General features: G+C 39.1%; 1 protein-coding gene across 1 annotated transcript in view; it reads right to left on the reverse strand.

Moving 5' to 3' along the window:
- The window catches only part of SLC26A7 (solute carrier family 26 member 7), a gene marked incomplete at both ends in the record, with an annotated part of 179,258 nt that extends 158,168 nt beyond the window's left edge, over positions 1 to 21,090 (reverse strand). Inside the window, one exon of the mRNA XM_082674556.1 lies at positions 20,898 to 21,090. Coding sequence (XP_082530682.1) covers positions 20,898 to 21,090 — 193 coding nt within the window. The remainder of the gene's footprint in view (positions 1 to 20,897) is intronic.
- Between the last annotated feature and the right edge of the window lie 2,716 nt (positions 21,091 to 23,806).

A 23,806-nucleotide genomic window follows, 5' to 3' on the forward strand; every position in this document is an offset into this window, starting at 1 on the left:
TAGAGACCAGACTGGTGGTTGCCAAGGGGGAGAGGATTGGGGGAGGGACGGAGTGGGAGGTTGGGGTTAGCAGAGGTAAACTATTATACATAGAATGGATAAACCACAAGGTCCTACTGTATAGCACAGAGAACTATATTCAATATCCTATGATAAACCATAATGGAAAAGTATATAAAAAAAGGAATGTATATATGTATATAACTGAATCACTTTGTTGTAGAGCAGTAATTAACACAACGTTGTAAATCAACTATACTTTGATTTTTAAAAAAAGTGGTTCCTGAGGGTGCATTGGTAAAGGCTTGCTGTGAAGCTATCAGTGGAAGTACAAGCCAGGGAGGAGTACACACATGGCAGTGTCAGAGGAAGAGAAGGGAAAGATGATTAAGAAAGGGCCTGATTTCATGTGGTGACCAATGATGACATGAAACAGAGACAAATGTGCAAGTATATACTTAATTATACATGACATATGCTATTTTTCTGTCTCTTCTTACCATATTTATATTGGACCCTTAAGACCTCCTGATTAGAGACTACCATAATGGTCCCTGGTTTTCCTGGTCTTGAAGTAGGTCAATCTGAAGGACTTTTTCCTTGTCACTCTCATCTTTTAATATTTTTAATGAAAGAGATGTTACTTATATATAGTCAAACTTCTAATTTTCAAAGAAAAAAAAGAAGTAATCTCTTAACTTTAGTGATACAATTATATAAGTAAACATCAGACCATGAATGTAAGCAGACTGGGCAGACCAGTGCAGAGAGCTGCAGTCAGGCTGGCACTCCCTTGCCACAAGATGCAGCCTTAAAGAAGGAGGCAGCTTGGCCACACAAGATGGTACCAGGGAAATAATGATGATGCTTCTCTCTGTGCAGTGCCATCCTCTGGCAATAGCTCAGTTTAATGAAATTGGTCATGGACCTATAGGATACAAATAACTATTAAAATGTTCTTTTACTCAATCATGGATAAAAACGTTGGTTCATGTGCCTAGAGACCCAAACAGAATGATGCAATGAACTTAAAATGCTAATTAGGCTACTTGGCATCTCTTCCCACTCCCTTTAGGATTTGTTTGTTTTCATTTGTTTCTATTTTACCTGGGTAGATGGGGCACGAAGGAAAGGGCAATGAGACAGAGATGTGTATATTCGTGCAAAGACTACCTGCAAATGTTAAATGATGTCTGTCTAACAATTGACATTGGTAGTAGCTAAGATTTGGAGAGAAAGGTTCAAAGTATCTGTCCTTGGGAGGCAAATTTGGGAGGGTGCCCTAGACATTTTTTAAGAGGCTTAGAATTTCTCTAATTTACTTGTTTTGAAAGATTTTTTGCAACTTCCCTGGTGATGCAGTGGTTAAGAATCCGCCTGCCAATGCAGGAGACACGGGTTCGATCCCTGGTCCAGGAAGATCCCACATGCCGTGGAGCAATTAAGCCTGTGCATCACAACTACTGAGCCTGCACTCTAGAGCCCACACACCACAACTACTGAAGCCCACGTGCTCTAGGGCCCACTTCCCACAAATACTGAGCTCGTGTGCTACAACTACTGAAGCCCACATGCCTAGATCAAGTGTCCCACAACAAGAGTAGCCACCACAATGAGAAGCCCGCGCACTGCAACAAAGAGTAGGCTCTGCTCACCACAACTAGAGAAAGCCAGTGTGCAGCAGCAGAGACCCAATGCAGCCAAAAATTTAAAAAAAAAAAGAAAGATTTCTTGCAAATTGATATTCTCCACCTTCTTACCTTCCTCTTATCTTCAAGTAGCAGAGTTAAAACTCAGAGGTAAAAAATATCTGCCTAGAATTAAACACCTACTATGTGCCAGGCACTTGAGATAAATCAATTAACAGCCCATGTAAAAATCCCCACCTCCATGGAGTTTACATTTCGTGAGAAATAGAAGATGGTAACAATAATAACATTAAAATAAGTCTTTATGGAACACTTCTTTTGTACTAGATTCTGCCCTGAGTGCTTTATTTTCTCTCTTTTACTCTTCAAAGCAATTCTGTGTACTAAGTATTATTATCCCCATTGTACATATAGGAAGACTTAATCTTAGAGCAGCTAAAGCACTTGCCAAGTGATGTATCTGGAATTCAAAACTGAGGTCTTTGACTGTTAGCCTACAAGTACTCATAAATCTCTTACTATGTATCCAAATCCACTTATTAAATTCTATGAGAGATTTAAAGGAATATGAAATATGAACTATAAGGTCCTTGCCTGAAACAAACATTATCCAACATTAAACAATTATATGTGCAGTTTATAGAACAATCAGTGTAGTCAAAGTTTAGAGAAGATAGAGAAATTATGAGAGACATAATCACAGAAACTTTTATTGGAAGATTATAATTTAAGTGTGGGTTGAAGGATAGACAGAACTTTTACAAGTTTTTTCCACAATTGCCCACATTCCTGAAGAGTTGTGAAGCACTTTGTTCTGGTACAACTGATTTTGTCATTAAGAATATTTTCCAGGGCTCTTTGTTGAATTTTACATTTTTGGTTCTAAGCATTATTACTTTCGTCCTGGAAACTCTATGTTTCATACATACATTTTACACTGTCAGCCATATCTTTCTTAAAGCTCTTATCCATTGGCTCCCAGAGCACCATGATGTTCACGGACCATGTCTTCTCATTCCTCTTTGTCAGCCCCTCAGCCACTTAAATATCAGTGTCTCCCAGGGCTTCTTCCATTCTGATTCCTCTTTTTATTGTACACATTAACCATGATTATCCCATCCATTCCCATGACATTAGTCATAAGATCTTAATCAATATATCTTAATAATATCTCTCCTAAACTCCAGATCCAGACATACATCAACTAGAGATCCCACAGGTGGGGGAGGAGTCAAAATGGCAGAACAGGAGGACACAGAATTTGTTGCTCCTCACAAGTTCATCAAAAACACATTCACGAATGGAACAATTCCCACAGAGCTCCTGATGAACAGTAGAGGCAGACTTCAGACACCTAAAAGAATGAAAGAAAGATGAAAAAAGAAAAGAGGAATCAAAAAAGAGACAAGCAACCCTGGCGGGAAGCTGAGGGTGAACAAAGATCCCCACATTAAAAAAGATTCTCTCACAGAGGGGAAATCAGCTGGGACAGAAGAGGAACTTCGGGAGATCAAAGGAGAATGCAGCAGGTGGTCTGTGGAAGGCAAGACAAGGTAAGAACTGCACGCATGATCTACACTGCAGCTCTGTGCATTCCAGCCTGAATCGTGAGTTGCCTGTTGCAAAGGGGAGCCGGGTGCTGGAAAGAGGGGTTTGGAGTGCAAACCCAGGGAGAGGACAGTACTTGGCTGTGAAAAGACAGCCCAAAGGGACAGGAGCAAGGGGCGCCACAACCAGGAAAGTCTGTGGAAAAAGTATGACACGCCATAACAAGGCATCATTGTCAAATGGTGTGCAAGGGGCGGAGCCGCCATTATAACCCTCTTCCCCACCAGCCGGCTTCTTTGGCCTCTGCGGGCATTGGGAGGGGCTTCCACCTGAGTGGGCCTGCCCACCCCTCTGGCCAGGGTCGCTTCCACCTGTGTAGGCTCTGGGGCCCTGAGTGCTGCTCACCCCAAAATCTCCTTGGGAATCAGCCCTGGGCACCCCTGCCTGGAATGAGAGTCCACCAAAGCTGGCAGGGTCAGAGGGCTTTAGCATGGGGTTGGAAGAATAAACCCAGGAAGAGAAATGCAGTTGGCTACACAGATACATAGAAGGGACAGGAGTAGGGGATGTGCAGCCGGGAATGCCCCTAGAGGAAGCAGGGTCTGCCTGGAAGGTGAAGTGCCATTGTTGAGAGGTGTGCAAGGGGTGGGGCTGATAACATTCTCATACACCAGCTCCTGCCACTGCAACCACTGGGAGTACCCAAGTGTGCTCCAAGCAGCCACTGCTTTTGCTCCCACTCACCTGGGCAAGGATCAGATGCCTTAGGGTGGCACACACACAGAGGTGGGGTTAAAACCAAAACTGAGACTAAGGGGGGTGCAACCAAGGAAGAGAAACACAAATCTTTCTAGGAAGCAGCACAAGCTGTGGATTAAATCCCCAAGATCGGCTGGGTAAATCCTGCATTTGTGAAATACCTGAATAGACAAGTGTTTCAAAATCTGAGACAAGTCTAGCCTTTGCAGCACTGGAATTTGGGTCAGATCAGTCTGAGCTGGCCCCACAGTGTCCACAGAAGGTCCAGACCTACTTAGAGGTATTAGAAGTCCTCCTGGGGAGGTGGCTCCAGGAAAGTATTCTTAGTACTAATATTTCTTTGTTGGTTTGTTTCATTTTGTTCACTTGTTGGTGCTGCTGCTTTCATTATTTTTTACCTTTTATTTTTTATTTTCTACTTTTTAAAAAAAATTTTATCTTATGTTATTTTCTTAATATATATAAAGTTTTTATTTTTCCTTTAATTTTTTTGTTGCTCTGTGGCTTTTGTCTTGTTTTTGTTCATTTTATATATATTTTCCCCTTTTTCTTTTTTCAATTGTTTTTAAGTGTATATTCTACATTTTATTTGTTTTGTTGTTGTTGATGTTGTTTGCTTGCCCCCGTTTCTGTTTTATTTTTCATTCTTTGTTTTCATTAGTATAATCCTTATTGACTGTTCTTATATCAGAATTCTCTTGTTTTGTTGTCTGTTCCCTTGGTTTTTTTTCTTTTCTCTGTGTGTGTGTGTGTGTTTGTGTATATGTGTGTGTGTTGTGTTGTGTTGCTCTTGCTACTGTTTGTTTGCTGCTGTTCTTGTTATTTGCCCTGAGCTTTGTTTGTCTGTTTTTGTTTTGTTTTGTTTTTATTGCTTGGGCTTTTTGTTTTTCTTTTTTCCTTTTCTCTATTTTTTGTCAGGCCACTCTGTGCAGCTTACAGGCTCTTGGTTCCCCAAACAGGGGTCGGGCCTGGGCCTCCTGGGTGGGAACATAGAGTCCAAGATGTTGAAACACCAGAGAATTCCTGGGTCCAGGGAATATTAATCGGTGTGCGCATTCCTGAAGGTATCCATATCAACACGAAGACCTGACCCCACACAACTGCCTGCAGGGTCCAGTGCTAAACACCTCACACCAAACAACCAGCAAGACAGGAACACAGCCCCACCCATCAGTAGACAAGTGGCCTAAAGTTGCACTAAGCTCTCAGACACCTGAAAACACACCACCTGACATAATCCTGCCCATCAGAGGGAAAATACTCAACTCCATCCAACAGAGCGCAGGCACCAGGCCCTCCCACCAGAAAGCCTACGCAAGCCCCTGGACCAACCTCACCCAACAGGGGTCAGTCCACAGAAACAAGAGGAACTATGACCCTGCAGCCTGCAGAAAGAAGACAATAAACACAATTGGTTAGACAAAATGAAACTACAGAGAAATACACTGCAGACAAAGGAGCAAGGTAAAATCCCACAAGAACAAATAAATGAAGAGGAAATAGGCAAGGTATCTGAAAAAGAATTCAGTTAATGATAATAAAGATGTTCCAAGATCTAGGAAATAGAATGGAGAAAATACAAGAAACTTTTAACAAGGACCTAGAAGAACTAAAAAACTATCAGTGATGAACAACACAGTAATTGAAATGAAAAATACCCAAGAATGGTGCTTCCCTGGTGGCGCAGTGGTTGGGAGTCCGCCTGCCAATGCAGGGGATGCAGGTTCATGCCCCGGTCCGGGAAGATCCCACGTGCTGCAGAGCGGCTGGGCTCATGAGCCATGGCCACTGGGCCTGCATGTCCAGAGCCTGTGCTCCGCAACGGGAGAGGCCACAACAGTGAGAGGCCCGCGTACCGCAAAAAAAAAAAAACCCAAGAATGAATCAACAGCAGAATAACTGAGGCAGAAGAATGAATAAGTGAGCTGAAAGATAGAATGGTGGAGTTAAACAGAATAAAGAAAAAAGAATGAAAAGAATTGAGGACAGTCTCAGAGAATCTGGGACAACATCAAACGCACCAACATTTGAATTATAGGAGTCCCAGAAGAAGAAGAGAGAAAGAAAGGGACTGAGAAAATATTTCAAGAGATTAGAGTTGAAAACTTCCCTAATATGGGAAAGGAAATAGTCAATCAAGTGCAGGAAGTGCAGAGTTCCACACAGCATAAAGCCAAGGAGAAACATGCCAAGACACATATTAATCAAGTTAACAAAAATTAAATACAAAGAAAAATAAAAGCAGCAAGGGAAAAGCAACAAATAACCTACAAGGGAATCTCCATAAAATTATCAGGTGATCTTTCAGCAGAAACTTGGCAGGCCAGAAGGGAATGGCAGGCCAGAAGGGAATGGCAGGACAAAGGGATAAACCTACACCCAAGATTACTCTCCCCAGCAAGGATCTCATTCAGAATTGACAGAGAAATCAAAAGCTTTACAGACAAGCAAAAGTTAAGGGAATTCAGCACCACCAAACCAGCATTACAACAAATGCTAAAGGAACTTCTCTAGATGGGAAACACAAGAAAAGAAAAAGACCTACAAGAATAAACCCAAAACAATTATGAAAATGGTAATAGGAATATACATATCAATAATTACCTTAAATGTGCATGGATTAAATGCTCCAACCAAAAAACACAGACTGGCTGAACGGATACAAAAACAAGACCCATATATATGCTGTCTACAAGAGACCTATTTCAGACCTAGGGACACATACAGACTGAAAGTGAGGGGATGGAAAAAGATATTCCATGCAAATGGAAATCAAAAGAAAATTGGAGTAGCAATACTCAGACAAGATAGACTTTAAAATAAAGACTATTACAAGAGACAAGGAAGGACACTACATAATGACCAAAGGATCAATCCAAGAAGATATAGCAATTGTAAATACCTATGCTCCCAGCATAGGAGCACCTCAATACATAAGGCAAATGCTAACAGCCATAAAAGAAGAAATTGACAGTAACAATAATAGTGAGGGACTTTAACACCCTACTTACACCAATGGACAGATCATCCAAACAGAAAACAAATAAGGAAACACAAGGTTTCCTTGTGCACTTTTTTCTCAAGTGCACGTGGAACATTCTCCAGGATAGATCATATCTTGGGTCACAAATCAAGCCTAGGTAAATTTTAGAAAATTGAAATCATATAAAGCATCTTTCCTGACCAAAACACTATGAGATTAGAAATCAATTACAGGAGATCCCACAGGCACTCACATAGCAAATCCAAAATGAAAATTATTTATTAATTATTTTGATCCCTCCCACAACAAATTCTGCTATAACAACAAAACAATGTGCATTAAAAACAAAGCAAACAGACAAAAATGCTAGTAGTTCCTTGTTTACTTATGCCCTATCTCAGAAAATGGCATTGTCATGCAAAAAGTCACCCAATTCAGAAACCTAGAAGTTATCAAAAATATTGTCTCCTTCTCTTTTTCACCCTCACATTGCAGAGCACATTGATCACCTTATCTATTCCATTTAATACTGGTGGATTCTGTCTCTCCTACTGCTCTAATGCTGCCTTTCTCTGTTCAGACCACCGTTTTTTCTTTCCTGAACAGGATTTCTCCTAATTAGTCTTTCCTAACTAGTTTCTTGCCTCTGTCAAGTATGTAATTAAGCTGCTGCCAGAGTGATTATTCTATAACACAAACTTTTGTCACTCCGTGGCATCCTTCAAGATCCATCAATGTGCTCCATTACCCTGGAAAATAAGCCCAAACACTTTTTCCATGTTACTCAAGAAGACTTTTATGATCTGGACTCTGCTAACCCCTCCAGCTACAACTCCCACCAAGTTAGATTATTGACAAGTATTTAAACAAGCTATGTTCTTTTATTCTTCTTAACACTGTGTATTTTTCTTCTTTCTATAGTGCTCTATATCCATGGGCTAACTGGGAAACTTGTATTAGCCTTCAAGATGCAGTTAAAGTATAATTTCCTCTTGAAACTTTCCCTGACTACCAATCTCATCCCCACTCTAGGAAGAGTTTATAATGTTATCAGTGCCATTGCTGTACCTTATACATTCTTCATTTGTACAACCTACCAAAATTATTATAATTACCTGCTTTTGTATCCAGGTCTCCAATTATATTGTGAGATCTATTGTTAAGGAAGCTAATAAGAATTAATTCCATTTGTAAGTAAACTAGTGTGCATCAAGCTAAGTACTGGTATCTCTTTCATGGGGCTCCAATAAAAAAAGAAAGAGGCCTAGGAATAAAATGATACATTCCCAAAGCTATGAAGAGTATGAGAAGGAAAACAAAGGATCAAAGCAAAGAAATGTCCTGATTATCAGGTGGATGAAGGCATAAGCGAGGTTAAGTGGTCAAGAAGATTATAAAGAGGTCAGGAAATGAGGTTAATAAGCAGTTCATTGCAGAACCCAGTACCAACTCAAGGGTGCTGAATGCTAGATTTTTTAGGAGGTGCTGACCACATAGAGCATGACTGGGAGCTTCAAGGCTTCTCACAGGTCCTGACCGTCTTTCCCCTTGAATACCCTGAGTAAAGTTGAACAGGAACTTTACCATGGCATATTTTATTGGTTTTTGTTGCTTTTGTTTTTGATTTTTGTTTTTGTTTTTTGAGGACCAAGTTTATATAGCACTCCTCTAAACCACACACTAGGCCCAGGACCAGCAGAGGATAAGAACTTTCCTCCCCACTTTACATTAACTGCTGGCTAATGTCTTCTTCCTTATTTCTCTTTGCCAGCTTGGTGCATCTTCTCACTACTTCCTATGGGCTCAGGCCCACCTACCAAAATTTGAGGCCTGCTCATGTCCTGGATAGAAAATTAGAAAAGACTATGAGATCTATTCATACTGCTGGGTCCCTAGACTGTAATTGAAAACTTTTTACCCAGGATCTTGGACTCAGATACTAATCCTGAGTTGCTCTTACACTTTGCCTGAGCTTCTGACACTTTATTTTCCAGTTTTACCTTTTGTGTTCTGGTCCCACTAGTTGACACCCAGGTGCTAAACTTTACACTCACAAGCTGAGTTTGTATGCCTTAGCTAACCTCCCTGGACCTGACCTCAATTCTACCTTCTCAAATATCTTGATTCCATCCACCTCTCTCTAGTTACAGTGCCACAACCTCAGGTCAAGTGGTAGAGCAGAAGTCCTCAGACTCCTCTCCACCACCTTCCACTTCCCCCACCCAAGAGAAGGACTGCTAATAGGAGGGGTCAAAATAGAACACCGAGGAAGACAGATTTCTTGATGGGAAAGGCCATGTCCACATGCGTATGTTTTTGCTCTTGTACTATTTCTTCATCCATGCTACTGATATGATAAAAAGACCAGGGCCTGCCTCAAGGTCAGCTCTGATACGTCTCTTTTCTTTCTACAAGCACATCCAAATCTTAGCTTTACAAAAAAAAAGGAAATAACTCTTCAACCTCAGGCCTAAATTGTTTTGCTCCACTCCAGGTTTGCTAGATCTATAGTTTAAAACACTAATTCAGCTAATAAAGTAGGATACATTCCCTAAATGTTACCTGTGTATATAGCTCCCTTGAGATCCTCTCCAGAGAAAGAGTGCTTGGCAGGACTTGATTTCTTAAAATTCCATTTCATACAATACCATGTGCCCTTAGGTAATCAAATCTTGCCAATTTTTTAAGACTGTCATTTTCTTCTCTATGTTGATCCAGTTTTTACAACCAAACATTCATTTCATGTCATGTTATATAGATAGGATTGTACTGCTCTTCACTTTTCTTAATAAAAACACAGAAATCTTTGGCAGCTCCCTAGGTTATACAATCTACTCAGAAAGTGGCTGAAACCAATACTCTACAAACTTTCATTAAGAAAATGTTCCCACCCTTATGTACCCACACCGGAATATCTTCAAGGTTGAAATAACAAGATCATATTCTCATATACTTTTGTACAAATTTCTGAGGAAGGAAAAAATAATAAGGCCTTTGTAGGCTGGATTGTTGTCTTTTTCTTCTCTCTTTCCAAGAACATAGCAAAGGACTACTTTTTCAAGTATTTTTTAAAATAGAAATGAATAAAGAACCCTAGGAAGACAGATTAGTATTCTTGAAAACAAAATAATTAGGTGGTAGTAGGCACTTCCAAGAATTATATATAAGAAATCAAACACAAACTGTGTGGGTAATGATAAAAGTTATTTCCCTCTGGCAACTGGTTTATGGTGGTCTTAGCACTGTTATTAACAAACCACAATATAATCAGCTGTCTGGTTCACAGCATCAGTGGGCTCAGGGTTAAGTGATATTACAAGTGGATCTCTCAGGGTAAATTGACATATATCCAAGAAACACAACTGTGTGAAACAAAATTCCTATAGAAAGACATTCTCTTGGTTCACAGACAAGTATTGTTAATCAAAGATCATTGGTTCTAATCACTTGAGGGGTTAAGGCAAAATACATCATGTTTTCATACTGTAGCTTATTGTACAGGTGAGATCTCACAAGAGTGAAAATAATTACCATGATCAAAAAGTTTCATGATCAACAGACCTACAAGCTTAAATATTAGAAACAGTAAGAGATTAAAAGTTTCCATGGGGAGAGTAGCCACAGGAAAGCTCTATCCCATCATCTCAATTATGATTTTTTACTATCAAGAAACATTTGAGCACCTACTATGTGCCAAAGGCATTGATAAGAGCTAGAAGGGTTTCCTAGGACTCAGGACATTCATTGCTAAAACCAGGATGACTGGTCATCCTGAACGGTAAAGAGTCCCTGCCACAAAGGAACTTATAGCTTAGAAGAAAAATCAAATATAAATCAAAAACAAATGTGACAGAGTTAATTAAGTGGATAAGAGAGGGTACTCTGGGAAAACAAAATAGAGGTATCTATCAAACATCTTCTGAAAGCCCATAGTTCTCAACCCTAGCTGCTCATTTTTCTTTATTTGTTATCATTAGTTGAGGAAGCTGAGGTGCAGAACATTAAATGATTTGCCCTAAATTCCTCAGAGATTTTGATTTAATTGGCATAGGGCTTGCTTGGGCATGGGTATTTTTTTTTAAGTGCTGAAAGAGATTATAATATACAGCCAAGGTTCAGAACTACAGAGCTAAACCCAGCCTGAAATGTGCTAAGATATAATCAGGTGAAGGGGGCCAGGGGAGAAAGATTATCCATTTAAGAGGAAGCAGTATGTGCAAATGTCCTGAGGCAAAACAAGCATGATCCTTTAGAACACTAAGAGCAGTTCAGTGTAACTAGAACATAGAATGAAGGTAAAGAGAGATGTATGTGAGATCCAGATATTGAAGGGCCTTGAAAAAACATTTTCAGAAGTTCATGCCTGTGTAAAGAGAGAAAAGTTGGATATTTATAGTTTGCTTTTTATATAAAACAACTTGTTTTTCTGAATGCTTTGATACGTTTGGGCAATCAGAGTGTCTTTGAGTTGAGTTTGAGAACATCCTACTCTAGATCTGAAGAGGATGAATAACAGGAGTGAAGCGGTATTAATGTAAAAGGATAGAGAGTGTTGGGGAATATGACAAATTGCAAAGTCCATGCCTACATAAAGGGTGCAGGCACCGGTCAACTTCAGCCTCTTGTTTCCATTCAGGAATATTAGCCCTTTGCTGTTAGATGATTAGATTTAAATGAGGAAAAAAAACTCTCAATTTTAAAATGAAGTCTTCTAATATTTATACATTGGCTCCCAACATTATACAAGCCAATAAAAATGCACCTGCAGTTTCAGTTCCAGGGAAGTATTTGGAGTTCCAGGGAGCCAAGACGGAAGGGATGAGAAGGTATGAGAAGGGAAAGTGAGAGAGGCCAGTGAGATGGTGTGAAACAAGGATGCTATGAAGAGTAAAATAGCAAATTAAAAAGCCATTTGCAATGGCACAGCTGAAGGAATTTAAAACAAAGATACCCACTGTATAACTTAATTATTTTGTGCAGTTTGATAATAGATAATAGAGGGACAAAATTATAAATGAGAAGACATTCTAACTGGCAAGAACTGAATAATGGTGACTTTTTATTAAGATAGGAGCACGGACTCAAGATTTAGAAAGACACACATTTAAACACTTCCTATGATTTATAGAAACTGTATTACCTTGCAATACAAGCAAACTAATCAGCCTTCCTTCATCTGTAAAATATAAGTAATATCAAACTCTTGGGTTATTATGAAGATTCAATGATATAGCACGCAGTGAATGTTTAGCACATTTTGTGGCACATTTTAAGCATTTAGCAAATGTAATATCTACTATTACCAGGGAGGTTGCCACAAGGACAATGGGCATTCAGATACATTAGAGAGACATTAAAAGGAAAGAATTTATAAAACTTGAATAACTGAATATGGCTGAAGGGGGAAAAGGCAGTAAAGATCCCCACTAGACTTCTGGCATAGACAACTGAATAGATGGGGGTGACTTTCAGTATAATAAAGAATAGAGGATAAGGACTATTTTCCCCTTTTATTTCTCCCTAACTTTTAGTAAACTCTCATACAGACATTTTATCCTGTGTCACCTCTGCCACATGGTAAAAGCTATTGTCCGTTGATGCTCAGGCCAGTATTAAAGCACATCTATCCTTCCTCCCACACCCTAAGGTAGTGTAGCAGGGGGTATGAGAGGCTCTCAAGGGAAAGAACAGGAGCTCTGGTATAGGTACTTCTTCCCACTGGCACAGCCCTCTTCCCCTCTCAACCAGAATCTCTGGGTTTTATTTTATCAAGGAAGGTGACATGTCATCATGTGATGGGGCAGCCTGAGGGGCTGTTGTGCAGTGTGCTGCTCAGTTCATTCCCAGTCCCACGCAGGTTATGTCTGTTATACACAAAGCAAACTGGAGAACAGAGAGCAGTGAGGGATGAAAGATGGAACCCAGCAGATTTACATTTCAATCCCTCTTAGCAGTACTAGAATTGAGGGCAAGTCACCCAGTGTTCTCAACTTCAGACTCCTCTTCTCATGAAAAGAACTGTAAAGTATGAAATATCTATCTTGCTGGGTTTTATAAAATTAGAGACAATTTGTGTAACACATTTAAATTGCAATAACGCTCAAATGTGTAGTTAAGGTGATTAGAAGTAATCCAACTTAAACCTAATTAACAACAACCAAAAAAGTGTTTGCACATGCAAGTGAAAAGTCAGAAGTGTACTAGCTATCATCAGTACTCAGTTTCTCTCTGCTACGCCCTTTGCTGGGTTGCCTTCATTTTCAGGCTTTGGAGGCCCAGGGAAGTTGTAGAGGCACATCATCCTGACTGTTAGTAGTCTCAGCACAAAGGAAGATGTCTTTTCCTTTCTTTCTGAAAGGTTCCACACATGTCCTAGGATCCAAAGTGAGTGGACCTTTCAGGTCATTTGTATTGCCATCACCATTTTAAAATAGGAAATGACTGTTTTGTTGTGTTGTAAACCCCCTTGTGCCTAGGGGGGGAAATTGTCACCATTGAACCAGTCCTTGGCCAGGTGTATGGAATTGTGCTAATTATCAAGACAAGCCACAAGTCTTCACCTGGATCAACAACTGTCTGGTTGCAGCTCTCAACACTGATGCACATTAGAATCTGGGACAATTTATAAAAGAAGAAACACAATGCCTCCATGTCTGGGAACTACTCCCAGGAAAGCTGATTTAATTGTTTGTCACGTGGCCTAGGTACCAATGTTCTTTTAGGCACCAAGGTGGTTCCAGTGGGCCCCAAAGTTGAGAATCCTGGTTGAGGGAGACTTATTTTTCTGATCATCCTAGAGCCAAAATTAGAATCTCACCTGAACCATGTATACCAAAAATGGAAGAGGGATTGTTCCTCAAAACAAATCCAAGGCATAATTACTAAAAGAAGCAAGGATGGATCCTAGCTGGCAAAAACAGAAGTCACTATATAGGTCACACACCTTATCTTCACAGCCACTACACATCTGTTTGTTGCAAACCTTCCCAAGTTTTCACCACTCTAAAATGGAAGGTCATGGTTCTTCCATGTGAACAGGTCTAAATATTATAGGGAGTATTATTCTAAGTGCAGAAATATATAAATAGCCTTTGAATATATAAATCACCATTAATTTACATTTATGAGAAAAAGGAAATCAGAAGTGCTGAATGAAGCCTAGAGCTATGGGTAAGAGCATGTGTCATGTGTTGAGGGGAAATGGAGAAGTGAAAAGCCAGCAGAGTGTTCCTAGCTCCTGTGTCCATTTTTATGGAGGTCAGGGAAAGTATAATTTAGATTTATTTAGCAATATTTGGCTGCATTGTTCCTGGAGAAAAGTTACTAGATATAATAAATCATTATAATCTCTCTACATTATAATCTACATGTTTATAGTGATTAAGGGTGTTAGGTTAGAGATATGTAGCTAATGCTAGGATTCTTAACCCTCAGGGCTGAGACCGTGCAGGGAAAAGTTCTCAGATAAGCCTTTAATTTTCAAAGTGCAGTATGCTTCAGGAATTTCCACTTATCGTTCCACGTGTCACTAAGCTGCCCTCAGGAGTGCAATGAAGATCTGCTTCCACACATTTTGGTGCCAGTAATGCCACAAGTTCTACATAATTATAAGGAACATACACCCTTTGTCTGTGGCTCAGAACACTGTGGTTTGAACATCAGGCAACCCTATGGCAGGATAAAATTTTCATGGTTTGGCAACAAAAATTCTAGGTGATCCGTTGGAATGCAAGTCAAAACATTCTCATATTCCTCCTCAGTGTATTAGATACTTATATGGCAAGTCATGCATTTTAGGTCTCCACCCTGTCTCAATGCTTGAGTTTTTCAGATTGGAAAAAAAAAGAAAATATTTCCTGCAAGTGGTCATTCAGGGTAGAATGTGAACTCTACCTACTCTAGAGTCATACTGCTTAACTTGCCAACCATGTTAGTGACATGTTTAAGTCAATGACATTCTCTAGAATGTTTGTTCACCTTCAAACTACATTCTGTAGTGAGGTCCTACAAGATGTCAGTTAAAGAACACTGTGGTAGATGCCAGTTATAATGGTTTTCACCTGATGTTAGTACTGAGTGCTCCCAAATGTTTTTAATATTTTAAAAAACACAAAGCATTTCTAAGAAATATTTGAACATGGTGAAAGAATGTCCTAAAATTCCTTTTCGTTTTTTCTTTGAAATGAGCACACATACACATATTTATTTACTTCGGGGAGTAAATATCTACTTTGAGGACTCCTTTAGCAGTCTGGTATAGCCTATGAACCCCTTCCTAGAATACTTTCTTAACATAAGTAACAGAAAATACATAGAATTATAAAGAAATGAAGTATTCATGCTCTCCCTGGCCAGGCTTAAGCCACGCCACACTAGGGACAGACGTTCCTGCCCCTTGCCTCCCCCACTCCAGCCCCGTCGAGGGGTGTGTGGAAGGGAGGGGTGCGGCCTCCAGCCCTGACCCTCAGTCTCCCGCCCCCTGCCTCAAGGCCTCGGGGGAGCCGTGGTCCTCTGACGCAGCAGACACTCTCGCTTTGCCTCCTTGGCGTGTGCCTCGCCATTGGTTCTCCCTGAGGTGGGGGGGGGGGGGTTCCCGCCCGGGGGCAGGGGGTCCCGCCCCGCGCTGCGCGCCCCTGTCGGTGCCTGAGCGTGCCTCTCCGGGTCCTCTGTGGTGACCCTGGAGCGCTCCAGGTCGTCCCTCAGGTGCCTGAGGCCGAGCGGTGGTGTCATTTCCCTTTCCCAGCGCGCTCCTCTGGTCCCTGCCACGGTGGTGTGTCCCGTGAGCAGCTCTCTTGGGGGGTTCGAGACGGTAAGAGAGGCGTGCCTGTCCCCCACCCCTCGGTGGAGCTAGGTGCCACCTCGTCGTGGTCGTCCTCTTGCGGTGTGCCCTGGGGAGACTGACTGGCCGGGCGAACGCCACGTGTGCCCCTTTGTGGGGGTCGCAGGCGGGCCGTGGGGGTGATCGTGGTGGGCCAGGGCCTGCGAGAGGGGAGGCTGTCACGCTTCTCGGGCGTGCTCCCCCCTTCAAGAGCCCGCTGGACGAGACTGAGAGCAGCACAGGTCATGCCCCGGCCCTGACCGTGAACGCTCCTGTGGGCCGTGTGCCTACCCATACTGCAGCAGGCCCCACTCCTCCGCCCAGTCAAGGACTGGCGTCTCATGGAGCGCCTCCGTGGGCTCGAAGGGAAGACGATGGGTGGGGGACGACGCGCCGTCGGTGAGAAAGCCTTCTCTAGCTATCTGAGAGGGAGCCTTGGGATACCGGAACCCCCAGCTGCTGCCCCTCCCAAGCCCAGTGGCCACTGTGGCGAGTGCCAGAGCACGTGGGAAGAACCCCTCGCCTTTCCCGGATGGGTGCGCCTGCCTGCGGTGGGTCCCAGCGCCTGCTCTTTGAAAAAGAAAAAAAGAAAAAACATAGAAAGAAAAAAAATTAAAAACAAAAGAAAAACAAAAAAAAGAAATGAAGTATATTAGAATATATTCATGCAAGTCCACAGACCTAAAAGTTGTGCGGATTTAAGTTAAGAGCCTAGTCTTACGTATTCTCTTTTAAAGGTTTTATTCAAGAATGAGTTCAAGGCATTTCAACAAAACATGTTAGAAAGTGTCTTGGCAGGGGATACAAATTCAGACACTCATAGGGATAGGCAGATAATAGGGATACTAGGAGGAAGAGTGGCAGCAGATGTGTGAATGGTGGAAACTGTAGCAAAATACAAAGCACATGCCCTGTCCACAGGGGGAGCGAGCAGGTTTTTACCACATGGGAACATGGGCCTCTTATGGCCATGTATTTCCCGTTTTCAAGAGAAGCCAGGCACCTAGATTTTCATATGAACTATACAGATGGGTTAATGTTGGAGAAAAACACTGGGATGAAGGAAACACAGACCAATCTTTTACCAGATTTGTCTGGTGGGCTATAAGTTTATAAATTCAGGGAAGTAAGGGAAATTGGAAGAAATTAATTACTCACATTTTTATGTGAATTTTACTATCGATATCTTTATTACATTTATTTTGAAGACATAAGAATTAATTTAAATTTAATTCCTTTCCTAGAGTGGCAGCATATTACCATAGAACAATCAGAGGCTTCAGGAGCTAAATTGTTTATTTAATGATATGGAGAAACATTTACTGAAAACCTATGTTACTGAAAACCTATGTCGATGCACCAGGTACAAGTCGGCAAAAATATAAAGATTAAGACATTCTTTCCAAAGCTTACCCACCAGTGCATAAAGAGTTGTACCAAAAGATTACAATGCAATCTGATAAGGCCTATCATAGAGATATGTAAAAAGTACAAAGGGAGTCGGAGGTAAGAAAACATACATCTTTCCCAGGAGATTGGGAGGGATTCTCAGAGGAAAGATCTCTTTGAGTAGAACTTTGCATTAAGAGGCCCAGATTATTAATGATCTAATAGATTATTCTGAAGAATCGGGCTTTTATCCTAGAGGAAACAGAGGGTCACTGAAGAATTATGAACAGGGAATTGATGTTTAGATTTTTATGATCATTCCAGCTACAGTATGGAATGGCCTGCAGGAGGAGATAGAGTAGAGAATGAAGACCCACAAGATGATGATTTCAGTAGGTCAGTGAACTAGGGCAGTAGCCGGGAACATGAAGTAAGACTACTAGTTTGGAAAGATATTTAGGGAATAGAAACAACAGAACCTGGTGGTTGATTGTACACTAGATGGTAGAATAGCAAAAGAGAGGGAAGAGTTGAGAATAACTTGAGACTCTGTGAGAGGTAGTCTGGTACAAAGGTGAGAACATAGTCCCTGGAGCCAGACCACTTGGGTTAAAATTCTATCTCTTCTAACTCATTTACTGTGTGACTTTAAGCAAGTTATTTATTCTCTATAAGCCTCAGTTTTGTATATATGTCGTGTTCTTTTGTGTCTAAAAATTACTGTTATTATTATTTATTATTATAATTCTGGTTAGGATGGTGGCATCATTCAGTTTGTTTCTTTTAGAAGACTAGCGTTGCCTTTGAAGTGCTTTTAGGAGATTCTAGGTTTGTATAGTTGAAGACGTGGATCTCGGGTTGAGAAGAAAGTTTCAATAGTACAGTTAAGGTGTTTACAGCCTCTGATGTAGATGAAATAGCCTAAGGCATTCATTTTCAGAGAAGAAGGCCTAGTGTTTGAGTCTCCAGGACACTAGTGTTTAATGGGTCGGTAGAGTAGGAAGCAAAATCTGCAAAGGCTCATAATAAGAGAAGGCCAGAGAGGTAGCAGAATATAAACAGAAGAGCAGTGTCTAAAACCAAAGAGAAGAAATGGTTTTAAAAAGGCTACAGTCAACACAGAAAATACTACAGAGGAATCAATTGTGATGATGACTGACAAGTATCTATATTTAACAACTAGGAAATCTTTAATAAAGTAAGTTAAAATGGCTCCTTGGTATTTGACATATAGAAAAGACTCAAATGTTAGTTTCCTTTAACCTTAATTTTAAATGCATTTCTAGAGAAAGAAGAATTAAAAACAACTACTGGATTGAATTATATAATTTTTTGTATTTGTAGGTTAAAAATCATTGAATTCAACAATTTCATGTAATTCAACTATGTTGAATAACTGAAAAGCTGCTTCAAAGACTGGTAGAGTAAAATCAGATCTTTGTTTCTATTGTTTGCATTATGATGCAAGAGCAAAAATTACCCCTTCTTTCTTCTAATTTTTCCTAAAGAAATGGAGTTGATAATGATTGCCAATACTGTATTCACATGAATAGCAGGTAATGATATCTAAGTGCCTTCCTTACTCCATGTTCTACTGTAGTTATTTCCCTTGTCACTCTGCCTTTGAGTCTGAAAACTACAGGGGTGAAACCTAAATGCAAAGACAATTTAAAGGAAAGGATGTTTGCACCTTTCCAAAGAAATGCCTTCTATTACTAATAACATTGGTATTATGAAAAAGTCTAGTTATTTTGGCAGTGTAGAGTATAAAGCATAAAATGTTGAGTGTTAGCTTTGGAATCAAGTCCTGACTCTATCACTTATCAGGCATGAATTCCAGGGAAAATTATTTACTTGTCTAAGCTTCCACTTTCTCATGTGGAAAATGGAGGACTGCTATCATTTGGGATTTTGTTGTGATAGGGTAAGATAATGTATATAAGGGATTTACAACAATGCCCCTTACAACAAATGGTAACTTATGATATTTACCCATAGTGAGTAAGCATGAGAAAGTTTGAGAGAATTGTTTTTAAAGTACTTTTAGAAGGATTAGTCTGTCCATACACCAACAAAGACCTTTAAGTTCTTTCTAGCAGTGTAGCTTCCTTGCCCAATCACTGGGAGCCTTCCAAGAGAACCAAGAGCCAGATCCATAACTTCCAAGACACAAGGGCTGAGTAAGCTTTGTGCTTCTCATCAGTCGGGGGCTGGTAACATATTTCTTCATAACCGGTGAAATGCATGACTCATAAAACAAAACCCCTCAATATTTATATCCAAGGAAAAGCCATACAATTAACTACCAAAGACACATAAATGATAATGCTAATGATGTATCACAGGTATCTTTATCATATCCCCAAATTTTCTTATTAACCTGATATTTAACAAAGATGAAAAATATTTAATTTTAGAAATATATTCTTCTTTCACTTTACAATAAATTAAAGCAAAATAAATTTATAAAATATACTGAAACTATCTGGTGAAAAAGTCCTTGTAAGCTCATCGCCTTAGTTTCAAAGTCCATGGTAGTGTTTCATTTCGAATTAAAAATTCAATAAATACAATCCTAAAAAATGCCTTAACCTGCTATTTACTTTGCATTTTTATGAAAGACTACTATGCTTTGCTTTTGGCAAAATGGTCATTAAAAATATCATAGAAGACTATTCAGGGAAATGGAATCCCAGAAAGTATGATAGTATTATGGATCTTAAAGTAAAGCCACCAGTGCAGATGTTCCTGATCATACTAAAAACAGAAACACATAAACCAGTTTGTTCCAGCTACAGAATAATTCAGTTAGAAAAGTGCTTATAATTTAATGGTATGAATAATAGTTCAAGCCAGGGAGGTAGTAAAACTGCAAAAAAATATAAATCTACAGAATCTGTGCCAAGGAATATTTTACAAATTCTCAAGGTTGAAAAAATCAGTTCCTTTTCTTGCTACAGGTAGAAAATTATTACCTGAATTAATTTTAAAAAATACAATGAATATACCTTTCAGGAAAATACACACACAAAAAACACATACATGATCATACACTGTATGCACACTAGTTACCTAAGAGCTTTCACCAAGAGAAACATCTATCTAAATCCAGAATATCATTTATAATCTGCTTTGGGAAAGTTAAAATCAGACTTCTCAACAGTTTAAATTTCGTATTGAGAAACAAACAGTATGTAATGTGATACAGAATTAAATCGGCATGTGAAAACGTAAGCTCTAAGGACACACAGGATTTTCTTTGCAAATAATGATCTTGGCAAAGAGCCTCCTTTATGTACGGAAAGGTCTGCTCCTTGCTTATAGCAACTCTCAAGACTACAAAGGTAATTGTATGCTGCTAATTAGGTTTACAAATGACTTGTTCAAGCCAGGAGATATTTTATAGCTTGATTCAGCTTAAGTAGAAAGCTGTATCAGCAAGGTCAAACTATAAAAACTCATTCTCCCACAATTACTGAAATTATTGATCTCTACTCATATAGTATGAATTTTAACATTGCAAATATATAATGCCATTAAAAATTTGGTTTGATGCTTATTAGGTATCAAAAAATAGCAAAAAAAAAAAGACAACTAGGAAAACATTTGTATACAGATATTCAATGTGTTTATTCCCCCAAAGTTAATTAAAATACATTTCATTAGTAGATCTTAGGTCACAATACTCTTCCAAGAAAGCAAAGTGGTATCTATTCTGCATAAAACAGGAAAATCAAATGCAGTACATTACCTTGTGTCACCTGTTGAACTGCCAGCATTATCCCAGACACAGTGTCTGGAAGCAAGTTTTCTTTCAGATTATAATGTGTTGCCCATTCCAAAATAGGTAGCCGCCTTCTACACCACTGTTTAAAGTCTTCACAATGGGGCATATGCATCTTGCTCCAGAGCACACTTTTCTTTTTTCTCTTTGCCCCTGTCATTTTCAGATTACCTCTTGTAGAAGTGAACTTCTTTAAACAAGAAAAAAAATCGTTGCAGAACACCTCCTTTCAATGCCAGGCTCCAACTCGTCTGTGGTTTACAATGTCAAAGCAATCCAGAAAATAAATCAATAAAAGAAAGAGGGAGAGAGACAGCACTTAAATATATGCAGCCAGGCTGTATGTGTTATTATGGTACAGCTAATTATGCTAGATGAAAGATACAGACTAAAACCTTGAATTCTTATTTGAATGAGATGGAGAAATGGTCCCTATTAGTATAATATTTTTCTCATCTTGGAAAAGTAATGGATTCAGTGTTAAGTTGGTGTAGAGTTCTCTTGCCAGTAATTCCCCTTATATTCACTGTAGTCTTATGCTTTGGCTTAAATCCCAGCAGCTAATGAGGTAGTTCTGGGCATGTGTTGGAAGTGGGCAGGGTTATGCTAATGAACCTAGGACGCATTTAGCTATTCCCGTCTCTCCCTACAAGCTATGCAAAACCATAAAATTGCCAGAGAGGTTTGCCATGCAAAATGTGTTCAGAGAATCTAGATTTACTTCTTTGGGGAGTGTATATTTTCAATATATCAAACAACTACCAGTTCTAAAACATTCAGAAACGTAAGAGGCATTGCTAAATATCTTTATTTTTTTTTTGCCTGGGAGACGAGATTTTCATTCATACAGAAACATTCAGACAGCCACTGCCCAGTCTGGGAACAGAATAGCCAGTTCTCATAAACAAACTGAAATTTCATTTCATGGGCTAAGAAAATATGCATACAATGAACAATTATTTGTGGCAACAGTTATTTCCTGTCTCTGAATTTTTCATTCAGTTTTCTCTATTTTTCCAATTATATAATTCTCACACTCGTGCTCTTGTAACTGAAATTTCTGAAGAATGACATATGGTTCATACTACTGTTTGAAATGTCCCCAATATTTTTTATGATTCTGGCCTCTTTTCACATGACTTTTGGGGGGTTTCTCTATTTTAAAAAGGATGTTACATTTTATAATGGAACAGTCAGGCTGTCAAAGACCTTTATTTTATGATTGTAAGGCCCAGCCCCCAGAATAAAAAGCCTGCATTTATGAGCTGTGCCATTCGAATTAAACCAAAAAGCCAATATATTAACTAAAATTGTGAAGTTAAGGAAAAGAATACCATGTATAGAGTTTGCTGGAGCCCTTTTAATGCCTATTTGTCCAGAGAGTAGAGATCCATTTTCTGGAAGTCTTTAGAATAACGAAGTACTTGGACACCTTGGCTACCTCCAAGATTCCCTGCTGTACTTTTTTCCCATTGTTTTTAAATTAAGGTGAATATCTACTCTTTCAGTCTTCCCAAAATGACATCACTGGCTTTCTATCTGTGCAAAAATACCTCTCTTTTTATAAATCCATTGAATCCTAAATATGTAGTGATATATGTACACTTTATTCATGTGTACAGAATAGAATTTGCTTTGTGTTTTTCCAATTGTTTACATATGTTACATTTATGAACCTTTCATTAATTTAGATTTGGAGTCCCATCAGAGACTCAGTTGTAGTATTTTAGCCCTATTCTTCTGGTGTCAGAGGTAGACTCATCAGATAAGGAAATCCACCTTTAATAGAGACGCTATGTTGCTTTTTCTTCACAAATAGAAATCTAACTTTGTTTTATATACTCTACTCATTACATAAACAAAGAAATACAGAAGCTGTATATAAACTGAGTATTATTATGTTTATAGTCAAAATAAAGAGTAAAGTTTTTTTTTATAACATATATAGGTGAAAAATTCAAATCCATGTTAACAAAATGAGAAGAATAATTGAAAGCTTAAATACTGAAATCACCAATCAACCGCTATGATTTGTGTAATTTCAATCATGTAAAAAAAAAATCTGTGTCCAATGTTAGTAACAAAGAATTCACATGAATAGAATTTTTAGAATTGAAAATGAATCTATATAGAAATATCTAATCATATTAGTGCCAGCAATTGCTCTAAAACATCCTAAGACCAGGAGGGAAAAGAAATTATTTGATAAAATAGTTCTGTAGTCTCTCAATAAAAGAGATAAAACTCCTAAAAGTTACAGTAAATCTTTCCTAAAAATATTTTGTTAAATATAAATCTGGAATTACAACTCCAGGTTTTCTTCCAACTCCATGTGCTTAGACATTATTTAAAACATGCCAAAATCTCACTCCAAAGCATGGTATCAAGAGTAGGATTGATTGATTATAACCAGCAATACCAAAAATCCTTTGTGAAAAAATTTATTCACACCCACGATACTCTTAGAGCACTTTACCTAGCCCATAAAATTCAAGAGTAAACGTATTTATTCAAAAGTTTCAATGGCTAAAATTAGCTTAAAGTTCAGTACTACATATCATCTATATAAGATATCTCTTCTCAAATGTCCAGGTAACACCTATGCAAATAAAAAGTTGAACTTATCTTCCACCTCCCATGTAGAACAACAGAAAAATTCTTTTTCCTAAAATATTTTGATCACATCCCTGACATGTTAGAACTTCCAGTGATTTCCAATACTACACTTAAACTCACTAGCACAAGCATGTGACCCTTTCTCCACATCTCTATCCCTCCTCTAACTACATATCAACTCTATTTAAATCAGCAACTATTTATTGATGAATCACATTTTGCTAGACTGTGGGAAATGCGATAGAAGGATGGGGGAGGGG

Source organism: Grampus griseus (assembly GCF_964374135.1).
Source record: "Grampus griseus genome assembly, chromosome: 17".
In the NCBI taxonomy this organism is placed as follows: Eukaryota; Metazoa; Chordata; class Mammalia; order Artiodactyla; family Delphinidae; genus Grampus; species Grampus griseus.